This window comes from Dipteris shenzhenensis, chromosome 29 (assembly GCF_047967505.1).
Source record: "Dipteris shenzhenensis isolate YYH24624 ecotype China chromosome 29, Dip_SZ_1.0, whole genome shotgun sequence".
NCBI lineage: Eukaryota > Viridiplantae > Streptophyta > Polypodiopsida > Gleicheniales > Dipteridaceae > Dipteris > Dipteris shenzhenensis.
Window position 1 is genome coordinate 47863703 of NC_141624.1, and position 12886 is coordinate 47876588.

The 12886-nt window shown below is 42.7% G+C and overlaps 1 protein-coding gene across 3 annotated transcripts in view; it reads right to left on the bottom strand.

Annotated features, from left to right (window-relative positions):
* Positions 1-5180: 5180 nt before the first annotated feature.
* Positions 5181-12886, bottom strand: part of PUR7 (purin 7) — a 72568-nt gene continuing 64862 nt past the window's right edge. The window contains exons 11-12 of one of the 3 annotated variants that reach the window (XM_087400375.1): positions 5949-6006; positions 5182-5739 (exon numbers count right to left, since the gene is read on the bottom strand). In XM_087400375.1, coding sequence (XP_087256501.1) covers positions 5683-5739; positions 5949-6006 — 115 coding nt within the window. In that variant the 3' untranslated portion in view covers positions 5182-5682. Of the gene's footprint in view, positions 5740-5948; positions 6007-12886 lie in introns of all 3 variants that reach the window. The other 2 variants (XM_087400376.1, XM_087400377.1) reach the window with 2 other exon arrangements.

Here is a 12886-nt window from a genome sequence, read left to right on the forward strand (position 1 = left end):
AGGTTTGGATCTCTCATCAGTACAAAGTGTATTTCTTGGCTTCATGAACTGACCATTGATCTCAACCATCCAATTAACTAGGGAGCTCCCTTGAGATGGGAATTTTCTTTTAATCCACGTCAACACCTCCACAAAACCATCAACCAAGCAGCCCCATAGCAAGAAACCTTTGGGAATTTTAGGTGATGTTTCTCACATCCAATTTACAATCATCCTTTCCCCACTTCAAGCAAAGAATCGTTGCATTGAGCTCATTCTAGAATCCTCTCGATCTTCATTATACCTAGCTATTCTCCATATCTAGCTCCCAACCTTTTTTCCAAAAGAGGGACACATGAGAAAGGATGTGTGAATTACCACGCACTTAACAAGTTGATAGTTAAGCGCCAATTCCTCATGCCCAAGACAACTAAGATAATTCCAAGATTGATTTAAGAAGTATGTATCATCAAATTTGGTTTCATGAGCTAGATATCCACAGGTTAGATTCCTTCATAAAAAAGGCTCAGTACAAGTTTTTTCACGCTCTTTGGTTTCACAAACGCACATGCGATGTTCAATGGGATGACCCATGGGTCTTATAGAACCTCATTTTAAATGTGTCTTTGCTTTTCTTGATGGCATTTTGATTTTCTCAAAATATCCTACTCAACGGGAGCATCATATTAAATAGGTGTTAAAGAATATGGTTCGAGTCCTAAGTGCAAGCCCCCAAATGAGCAGCGCATGGGGAATGAAACTTTAGGAGTGTAGCGCAGAAAGAGGGATGAAGAGGCTACAATTTGGGCAAAAAGGAAGACATAAGACCTAGAGTGAGCTCCTTTAATTTCGCACAAGATAATGGTGAGCAAAAACTTTCCCTTATATTATAGCCATCTCTTCCTAAAGAGATTTACTAAAAGTTACAAGCTACCAACTATGTGGAGGATGTGGTTCTTTTTTATAGTTTCATATTTGATCAACAAGATTGGACCCTCGGTGGGATGTAGGGCAATCGTATATGTGATTATGAATGTAGTTTACAAGCCTTGGGTTGAAAAGCAATAGGGTAGGCAGTGTAACTGTGTGCAAGGGGGGTGCATGTGCATGCATGCGCGTGCATGTTCAAACACACAGGTGTGCACATATCTACACATAGATGAATGCATGCACGTGCACATTCACACACATGAATGCATGCACGACACATGCTTGTGCACCTGTGCATGAACACATGCACGCATGCACACTCTCACGCACGCACACACGTATGCATGCACACAAAGTTGTTATTTATGACTTACTGGGGTAATATCACAAACACCAAGAGATAAATGCATTGTGTAGTTGTGTGTAAGAGTGATGGTCCAAATCCTATCACTAGTACGAGCATGCTCTTTGACATGCATACCTACATGAGAGAGAGAGAGAGAAGAACATCAATCACTTGTGCCATAAGACACACACTATTTATAGAAGAACATAAGAATTGCATGGGTGTTGCGATTATAACTACCAAGAAGAAGTGTGTGCTTGCTTGTGGCACACGTAGGATAAAAGCTTTTTTGTAATTCTTATTTTCATGCTCAATCAAAAAATAATTGTTGTTGGTGGGCAAGGGGCAAACTTGTTTACACAACTTGTGTATAGTGAAATTTGGACTATTATCCTAATCATTGTTTTCTTGACTGTCTCACACATGGTCATATTTTTTCACATTATGAATTGTAACACGAGATGAAATTTGTCATAATGAATATAAAATGGAGGATAAAATATTTTGTTATGAGGAGTTTTAAAGGTTCTACAATGGTCAAGTAATAGTTGGGTCAAATATGTAAAATGGTAATACATTTCCAAAAGTTGCCATCCAGGCCACCCATCATTTCTACTAGCAATCTTAATAGTTATTTGATAATGTGTGGTTTTGAAATAAGATATGATACATAGAATTAAGACAAGGCATGTGATAGTCACTCATATCTATGTGTTACAAGATTCATGTTGCTTGAATCTTGCAACACATAGTTATGGGACAACTACGAACAAAACACAAGGAGATTGCAACTTTAACACCTACAAGTATAAGATTTGGAATTTCAAAGGTAGGATAAGTATGGAATTTCTTGTTTGCAACAAACAATGGTAGTTTCTGTACATGCTCACCTTGGGGTACTGCATAAGATAAAGAGAAATCAATCTAAGTGGGAAAATAAAACCTTTTATCATTTAAGGCCAATGAGGGAATGTGATGCACATGGTTCAGAACCATTAGAAAATTTTGTGATAGTCATAATGTTAGACAAGGGAGAACTATAGATATCCTTATACCACTATGTGGTGCTACCAATCTACCTTCAAAGTACTTATATAGGGGACTTAACGAAAATTCTCTCTTTTGATTACCTGCTAATTTATGTACAACGAAAATTCTCTCTGTTGATTGCCTACTAATTTATGTACTTGCTCACTTGGATCTTGACTAAAAAGATATAGTTTTTAGCAATAAATGGATTTATTCAAATTTTTTTAATGATATTCACATTTCTATCATACATTGATTTTGTGCATATAGGTGGTCAATTTTGAGCAAGCTATAATTTGTTTGGCCTTTATGAACATGAGAGAGGGGTGACATGTAATATCTTCATGATGTGACATGGACGCAATCAATCCATTTCCCACATTGGAACTGAAATCAAGAGGTAATTGAACAACTATCAGAGGGGCCAAGAGATTATAGCTTTGTGTTCATGCAGTGACTTTGAACTACAATCATTCAAATAGATTGGCACATTTTAGGTATTGGGTCTTTTGGAGTATATGTGTATTGTATTGTTGCTCATGGTTAGAGGATATTGACTAATTGAGTGACCCTAATGGGTTTTGGGTGTCAGATTAGAAGGGATGGAGTTTTGTGTGCTTAGAGATTATCATCAAACTAAAATTGTAACATTAAAGTGAATTTTCCCTCCATCTTGTATCATGCATAACATCTAGTCCTCTTGGACTATTTGTAACTCTATATGTGGTTTTCTAACTTGACATTCTTTATACAACCATTTGTCCAATGTTGCCTGTGTCCCATTTTGTCTCTATGTTTATTACTATGATGTGTGTGCGTGTGTCTATACGTATGCACACATGCGTGCGTGTGCGTGTGAGTGTGTGTCATGCGCACAATATAGTAAATATTTTCATAGAGAGAGAAAATCTCTCATTGAAGCATGGAAGTATTCTACACTAGTCAAGCATGACTCATTTGGAGCTTTTGAAGTTGTATCTACATAAATTCATGTGATTGAAGGACTAAGATGAAGGGATTTTGTTTTGAAATAGATTTTACATGATGAGGGTTGGTGATGAGGAGAAGACAAAAAGAGGTATCCATATCCTATTAGTTTTAGAAAGGAGGACTTTTAATAATAAAAAGTGGTAAAGATAAAATTTACCTAATCAAATGAGAATAGGTTGATGAATTGGCCATATGATGGTATGAGAGGAAAATAAAATAAACCCAATTGAAAAAAGAGTTTCAAATTCATTTTCAGAATATAGAGTTGGGATGCTAGATGAATTTACTATGATACAGCCTAAATTTGAGGTCATGAAGAGATTCGGATGGTAAAGTTGAGGATGGTTGAGGTTAAGATCTAGAATGTATTAGATGTAAACATGTATAAAGTAGAGGCTATATTTCTTTCCAAACTTGCACTGGGAGGCACTAATAGAGAAGAGAGTATATGATTACAACTTTGTGAGAAGTGATAACAGCTGGCTAGAATTGGTATGCAAACCCTTTATTAAAGTTTCTCAAAATTCTCATGCAAGTGCAAACCTTTTTAACTGAGGGTCATTGAACTTTGAACCTTCAAGGGAAATTCATTAAAAGAAATAAATATGAGGACATAGGGATGCATTTTGTTCTTTGTCAATGAATCTCCCATAAGGATGACTAATTCAAAACCATTGAATAGTGTAACCCTAAATTCCATGAAGTCCAAATTGTGTCTTATTAGAGTCAATTCGACTACCAAGCCTCAAAGGAGTAGTGCTCTCTCTCTCTCTCTCTCTCTCTCTCTCTCTCATAAGGATGACTAATTCAAAACCATTGAATAGTGTAACCCTAAATTCCATGAAGTCCAAATTGTCTTATTAGAGTCAATTCGACTACCAAGCCTCAAAGGAGTAGTGCTTCTCTCTCTCTCTCTCTCTCTCTCTCTCTCTCTTAGATATATATGGACAGCCTATGCACCAAGGCGAATTGTGTGCTACAAAATACTAATTTTGATGAGCCTCCAATGAACCCAAAGCACACAAGTGCAAGCCATGCTGACAAATGATATTTTTACCGTTTGAAGTTGTCTGCCTTTGGAAACACTATTAGTACATTATAAGACTTGTAACCCCATGATGCAATCATCTTTCCAACCCAACAAAGAGCAACTCAACCATCCTCAAAAGCTCATGGTCGCTGCTCTTATGAGCCTCATGCGAGTTCCTACTTCAAGAATCAACATGCCTAACAAGAGATGAGGTGAAAAATGCAGTAGGATGCCCACCTCTACTCCCTTATGAAGGCAAAAGGGAAGAGGAGAGGTGCGCAGGGAAGAGGGGGGGCACAGAGGCCCTACAGGCCTGAAGTTGAGTGTAAGGGACAAAAAAGAGGATCCCTTTTTGGTTAAATTCAATTCATCTAAGTTTGTATTAAGTAGACACAAGTGAATCTCACTGAAGGGCAACTAGAATAACATTGAGGCACACCAGAGGTAACAAATGGTTCGGGTCTAAATATTCCAAGGATGGAAAGCTATACGCAAATTGGACCAATAAAATTGATGATCGAACATCAACCACAGGCTATTGTTTCTCATAAAACGATACAATTATTGCTTCATGCACTATGGGAAAACCTACCAGTACACTGGACTCCCTGAATCTCAAACTGCTGTTCTTTCAATTTTGACAGTTGCTCCAGACTCAAATTTTTACTGTGTATCATTGTTTGTTTGTTATAAGACTCAAAAATGCTAGCCATCTTCACCCGTTCAATGAATTGAGATCCACAAAAAGAAATTGCTGTGTGGAAAACCATAATTCTGATTAGAAGGTATCCCCCGCAAAATAAAAAGACTACCACCACAGTCTCATTCAGAAGATAGCAAGTTCAATCAGAACAAAACTTTCCATGCTTAGGAATATGCCTACACACCAAATGAGCCAACTCTAGGCTCAATAGCACCTATGGCATAGGGCAGGGGGGAAAGAGAAACTAGATGAAACAAATGAGGTATAAAAAGAATCACTAACAAAGTATTGAAACACTCGACAGTAAAGCCAATAACTCACCACAGGAAAAAGCATAATCCGTGAACTTTTGAAAGCGCTTAAGAAACATCCCTTAAGCCAGGAAATGATGTATAATAGTTTCCAGCCTTGTTAATTCTCATAGAATAACCTCAATGTGCAAAGCATCTCATCCAAAATGGATACTTCTAAGACCTCACCGGCACACAGCATCTCAAAGCTGTCATTTTCTCCTTCATTAGATGCTCAGACCTTTCCCAGGAAATATTCTGCATGATTTCAATGACACCAGCATGTCAGCAACAAGAAACCAGGAAAATACTTTTTCTTGAATATCACTGGTATATTGCATCTTCTTTGTGTACTTGTGGATACAAACTTCAAACATCCTATACATCACATCTGCAGAAATGCTTGGGTGACGTTTCTTGATATGCGATCATGGATTGGCTCCTGTCAACAGGTTCAGAAGAAAGATCAAAATGTGTAGTGTGCACATCAAACATGTAAGATGCTTTAAATTACATAAATATTCAGTGTAAGTTTACAAAAAAGGGCAGGAAAAAGGGACATAACACTCAAATATTTGTGGCACTGAGGTTTGATAACTTCAAAGAACCAAAAGAAACAGCAAGGACGAACACTATACATAGCATAATTACCAGAGAGTTGGGGAGATGAAGCTGTTCACCGGTTATAGTATCATGCAACAATATATATCTGCACGCCAAGTCATCTTACACAATGGTAACAGTCTTTAAAATCATGCATGATATTTGAACAACTGTCAATTGATTGAAATACAGTTTTCTTTTTCTTGCAAAATGAAAGACCTTTTGCCAAAACCTATGCTTCTTAGCCCGAGACAAGATTGTTCAGCATTACAGTCCCCGAGAGTCAGAAGAAACTTTTAAAACCCGTGCACCTTACAAAAGCACCGACGTGGGCTGATTGATGTCCATCTTTATAAACCTATGATTCTTGGCCAAACCCTGTCCCTTCAGCTTAATCTCTTGGCCCTTTATCTGGAGGCAAGAATTTTCAGCCTTACAATCCCCAAAAGTCAGAAGAACCTTTTTTAAAATGTGCAACTTAGCCGAACTCCAAAAGCACCGATGTGGGCTGATTGAAATCCATTATTCCAAACCTATGATTATCGGCCAAACCCTGTCCCTTTACCTGAATCTCTTGAGCAAGAGCCTGTGGAGTGCTGCTCCCTCAACCCCCATCTCTGTCCTTTCCCCCCCCAGCCATCCTTGACCTCCCCTGTTGCTCCGCCCCGTTGCCTTCTGTAGGTGCAGCCAGCTACACATTTAGCAGCCACTTCAATGGGCTGCTCCAGCTCTCCTTCCCCTACCTGCCATCCTCTCCCTTCCGTTCTATTTTTCCCACTCCCTTTCTGTTCTCTGCCACCCTGTGTTACAATCAAGCTCACGACCAGCTTGCAAACACACCGTCATTGGCTGTTTGATGTCCTCCCCCCCTCCCCCTTCCTCGCCATTTCCTGTGCCCCCCACTGCCCCTTGCCTGCCTCAGGGCCCATATCACCAGTCTCGGGGGGTCTCAGCAGCTTGCTACCTGCCTGGTCCCCCCCCTTTCAGATGCCTTTCCTGCTCATTGCCCCTTAGCTGGGCTTCCGCTATTCCCAGCTTCGTACAGGAGCGTATTGTGCTGCAATCCAGGCTGCCCCATAACAGCCTGAGGGCACAAGGGACTTCTCGCAGCGCCCCTACCCCCCTTGGTGCCTCTGCTTTTTCCATGTGTGAAAATAAAATTCCTCCATGATCCCGCTAGCCCATTAAGTGATAAACAAATCACTCCTGATCTTACCAAGCATTTAAGCAATACAATACCAAATCCTCTAGACATCTCTGCAACTCAAAAGGCGCTCAATATCTACCGATGAGAATCCTAAATCTATCTCATACCATCCCTTCCCTGCCTCTTACCCATAATAGAGAAGAAAATTTCATTGCATCGCTAACAAATCCTTACCTAAAAGGCCTTCTGCGCATGTTACTCCAGTCTAATAATCGGTGCTGCTCCCATCGAGCCAGATCTAGTCTCTCATAAATCTAGAGGTTTAAAGGGGTCTCTCCTTCTCTCTACAGGGGGGCTGAGTGTACATCTAAGAGCTCTAGTGCTTTTGGGAGCACAAAAGATATCTTTGGTTCAGGGCTGCTCCCCTAGTCACTTGTCCGAGGCTAGATTTGCTAGATCCTGAAAGGGGAGGGTGTCCACACCTTCCCGATATCATTCATGACACCCAGACACATTTTGTTCAAGAGAGAAGCATCTTTTAGAGGGGCACAAGAGGAGGCCTAGCCTCTCGCTATCATCCTGTTGGATTTTGAGAAGGCTTATCATAGGGTGGACTTTGTTTTCTTGGAGGGAACCATGTGGAGGTTGGGCTTTTGAACGAGTGGGTGCAGAAATTTCTTCGCTTTACTCAAGAATTTCCAACCAGGTTCTCATTGGGGTCTTACTCTCTTGCTCATAGTGACAGGGCTGCCCTCTAGCCCCCTTCCTCTTTCTTTTTTGTGGCAAAGGTGCTAGGGAGTTTCCTCCGTTCACACATGACCAACAAAAGGGATGGGACAGCTCTTTGAAGCTGGTGCATACAAGATCATGTGTCATAGGGAATTGACAAAGTACCATTAATCACAGGCACGTGTAAGATCAAGGTAATATTTGATGTTCTTCTTGTCCCCAAACTCTATTACAATTTATTTTTCTTCATGCAATCATTAGAGTTTGATCATCAAGGTGAACACATGAACAAAAAAGTCAAGCTGAACAAAAAAGTCAAGCTGCTTGCATAACAACATGAAAAGAAGTTTGCCTTAAAGGGATTATATAAGTCTTGGCCAGGATAATTCAACCATCCCAAATTGTGACAAGAGTTCCATAGCCATTGCAAAGAATTTGGTGAGGTTCAAAACCACTTTGTAATAAAAAAGAGTATCACCAAAGACATCTATCTTACTTATTTTCCAACCAAGAAGGTCTTCACAAAGGCACTTGCTTGGGAGACAAACAAGTACCTTTTGAAGCTGCTTTGTATCAGTCCAAAGCAATGGTCCAGAGATTGGACATTGAGGTGGGTGTTCGAATCAATGCTCCACCCTCTAGACAACCACCTTCAGATTTAGATGTTCACATGTATGTGAAGAAAGACTACAAAGTATCTTCATTTCAGGTTGTTTGGAGCTCTTTTTGGCCCTACAGGCCGTAAGAAGATACATAGTCACAGAGGGTATGTCTGGTTAGTGTCAAAGAGACAATTTGGCTTGCAGTTTTATGCCTTGAGGCTATTTCAGCACTCTTGTGGTTTGGCATTGATGCCTTGTCACAGTCAGGTGCCACTATTGTTGAGAAATGCCTTAGTTTTAACCCTAGCACTTGGGTACTAGTGGTGCACTAGAATCGGATGCAGGCAAAGACCAAGTGTTGGCTCTGGCAATGGAAAATGCAAGAAGAACAGTACAAGGGTGCGCCCTTGTTGTAAAGTAGAATTCCACTTTTGAAGAATTAAATAAATATCAAAAGGGGCGCCAAAGCGTTTGGGGCCAGTGTGGTGTCTCGTGTTTGGTTACATTGAGCAGGGGCACTCTAGCCTCCATCCAATTTCTTTTCAAAGTTGTTTCTAGGTGATTTCGTGTTTACTGAAGTGGTTGAAGATATGCAATGTGGTTGTACATGACGTGGATGCTAAGTTAGTTACAATTTACTGCCCTTTAGTTAATTGAAGGCCGGTTTTACTGGTTTTATTGCCGGGATAGTCACCATCGTCCTACAAAGGTGAGCCTTGATAGCGTTGGGTGAAGAAAGCACCCGTTGCATTCTAGTTACAGCCATAAAATCAGCAAGCATGTCAGACCGTGAGAGGTTATTGACTATCACAGAGCAGGAGGGAGACACGAGCTCAGACAGCTTTGAGAAGGAGCACAACACCAGTGAGGGTGAAGAAGAACAGAATGATGAGGGACAACGTGTTCTTTCGGGGCATGCCAGTGAGGTATCCCAAGATGAAGCTGATGAGGCAAAAGAACTAGATGCAGAAGCCCTCTTCAAGATGAAATTGGCAAGTGCAGTGGGCACTTTCACTCAATTGACCCAAAATCTAGCTGAGATACTGGATGCCCCTCCCATCAGCAAAAAGGCAGCCAAGAAGAAGCACAAGAAGCAAAGGCTTATGCATAATGATGCACCTTCAAGTGGACAGCCACCCGTGACTCCACCTGTAATGCCTTCAGTTGCTCCTGGCATGGGGAATGCCCCACAAGGCAACAATTTTCAGTCAGTGAATTATGGACAGTAACCCTTTTCCCCTCCAATGATGCACCCAGGATATTTCGGAGGAGGGTCGGTCTTCCAAGCAATGGTAGGACAGCCCAAAGAAGGGCTCCGTATGCCTGGCACATACTTGGGAAGTCTTCAGCCAGGAATGCAAAATTTTCAGCAACAAATGATGGGGGGAATGCTGGCTGCAAATGCCAACATGATGTATGCAAACATAGGGATGCAGCCCAGAATGCAGATGGGGATGCCAGGAATGATGAGTGGTTCCATGAATATGCCACAGATGCAAGGAATGGGACCTCGAATGGTCAATCCAGCTACGGGAGTTTGCAGTAATGCATAGAGATGCCACCTCCTTATTTCCAGCCACCTGTGTATGCACCCAAGGGTGAATTGAAAGACTAAAAAGAGGGTGGAGCTGCTGTAAAATTTGAGACATTCAATGGGACACAAGATAGGCTGAAAGCATTGACTTTTGTACAACAATTTGATGCTGCCTATGCAGGTGGGAACTTCACAGAGCCATCAAACGTCAGGAAGACAGCCATTTCTCAAGGGCAATGCACTTCAATGGTGGACCGATTTGCTCTTGCAGGGTAAAGCCCCTACCACTTGGGTTGTGCAAGTCTTCTCATCTGCTTGGCTCACCACCACTTTTGAAGTGGATATAATGATAGCATGTCATAAGCTGGATGCCGCGAACTGTAAGAACCTTGAAGAGTGCAATAAAAATTTTTAGGAAGCCTTGCTGCCCATGAGTTCTTATAGGTGTGTGGAGCTGTCCGAACAGATCGAGAAGTATTGTTGTGGGCTGCCAAATGAAATTCGGGACTACTGCATCAAAACCAAAGTCTCCAATATTCTCAACTGATAGAAAATGCCACGACAACTTATGCCCTCCTGCAGGGCAAGACTTCGGGCTTTAAGGGCAGCAACCAGGAAGCACGCAAGTTTAGGGACAGCAAGCAGGGAGGCCATAAACATTCCACAAAATTTGAGCAGCCCATCAAGTCTAGATTTGTTGCAGGACAGAGGCGAGGATCGCCTCGAAAGAAGTTGTCAGAGGAAGAGAAGGAAGGTCCTCTATGATGCCAACAAATGTTTCATATGCAAGGAAGAGGGCCACCGAGGGCATGAATGCCCACACAGAAAGAGGAAGTTTCCCTCGTCAGATCAGAGTGAGAACAAGGGAGAAAAGAAGGATGACCACAGGGGTAAGAAGCCCAAACCCACTGCTGGTCGTATGCCAGATGTCACTGGAGCTATACAACATGTGGATGCCACAGAGTTATGCAGAGCGTGGGGTAAAATCCGTGACCAGACTGCTTTGTTCTTCTTTGATCCAGGCACAAGAGCCACTCTTATATCGCCAAAGCTGGCTGGAAAATTGGGCATAAAGGCAGAAGAGATGGGGCCACTATGTGACCCAGATATGGCTTGCCCAGGGCACAGTGAGTTAGTTACACCGATCATTGGGAAGCTCCGCATGCACATTCAAAGGTATGTGGACACTGAGGAGTTCTACATTATGCCGTTGAATGGGTGTAATGTTTTGCTGGGTATACCTTGGCACTACAAGAAGGGAGCACTTTTGGATGCCACAAACAGAACTCTAACTTTGACTCACCGAGGGAAGACTTAAGTTTTGGATGTTAAACTCTATATTCCATTTGTATCGGCTTCGGATATTTCAAATGTAATAAAAAAGCATCTTTCTATGTGCTTGGTTTTTGCAACTGAAAAGCAGCCAGCAGAAGAAAACCCTAATTTTTCTAAGCTGGATAAAGAGAGGACAGATTTCCTTTTTCAGTTTCACGAATGTTTTTCTGATAAGAATTACCTCCAGAACGCCCTAAGGACCATGCCATAGATGTAATTCCAGGTAGCAGCCCGCCAAACAAGCCTCACGGAGACCAACTGCTGCTCCTCCCCGCTCCCTTGCTGCCCCCTCTCCCTCAGCCCCTCCCTCTCCCTCACCCTCAGCCCCTCCCCCTCCCCCTCCCTCAGCCCCTCCCTCCCTCCTCCTCCTCTCCCTCTCAACCCGCCCCCTCCCCTCTCAGCCCGCTCCCCCTTCTCTCCTCTCCCTCTCAGCCCGCCCCCTCCCCTCTCAGCCCACTCCCCTTCCCTGCCTCTCAGCGGCTCCCTGCCCCCTCTCCTCTACCCTGCTCTCCTCCACCCATTCCCCCTTCCTCTCATGAAGAGATTGATAGGCAACCGGTCATGTGGAATGACAGTATATTGGATGATCTTGGCAGACCACTTGGTGCTTCACTCTACATGCATTGGTCCAGATGGGAGAGGGGATTTGCCTCATCTCTAGGGTCATGGGAAGCTTTCCGCAGGCTTCCAGAGGAGACCAAATCTCAGTTGACAGGACATCTGCAGGGAGGATCTTGCATATTAAGGCGGCCGTTCCAACGGATTGGGTAGACACAGATGATATGCCACTCACTTGCTCCACTTAGGCAGGTGCTTTTACAAGAGGGGGTGTTCCTCTTCAAGTTTTGGACTTTCAAGATGCACATGAGGATGCCTTGGTTTTTGATGTTTAAGATCGTGGCAGATTGTTCAGGTCCACAGAGAACATCTTGCTTGCTTCTCTCCACTGAATCTTGGAGACTTGGGCTCTACGGGGGAGTTCCCATTAGGTACTTGCAGTGGGACCCTATAGAGTGGGAGTGGATTGACGTAGGGATCGAGAGAAGAGCATCCCCTTCTTTCGCTACACAGTCAGTAATGCCAAGAGATTCCAGCTCACTAGTAGAGGTTGGAAACCTTCCAAAGTTCCTCATTGGGAGGCATTTGATATCACTGCAGATTTGCAAAGGTGCTTCTGAAAGAGACTCTGGAAATCCCACAGAAATAGAAAGATCACTCTTTTCTTTTGGCTTTCTATCCATGGTGGGATTGCAATGAACTTTTGGAGATCTAGATTCGGAGCCGACCCTACTTGCTTCCGTTGCCTCTCTGCTTTGGACACGATTCAGCATTGCTTATGGGATTGCAGACAAGCGAGGACGATTTGGATGGGGGTAGCCAGGATTTTCAGTCACTTTGTGCACTCCCCATTCTTTATGACATGGGGCTCAATGGCTTGGCTTTCTCTTACGGGGCCTCTGGTCTTCTATGAGAGACTTGACTCTTCTCGGGCCATTTTGATTCGACGTCATCAAGTTAAGTCCTGTTCTTTGGATGTGGTACCACACCTTTCTTTTGCAACTGTATATGCCTCTGTGGATACCTGTTGGGAGATACTCGCGAGCATAGCAGCCTGCCATATCTGGAGAACCAGATGCAC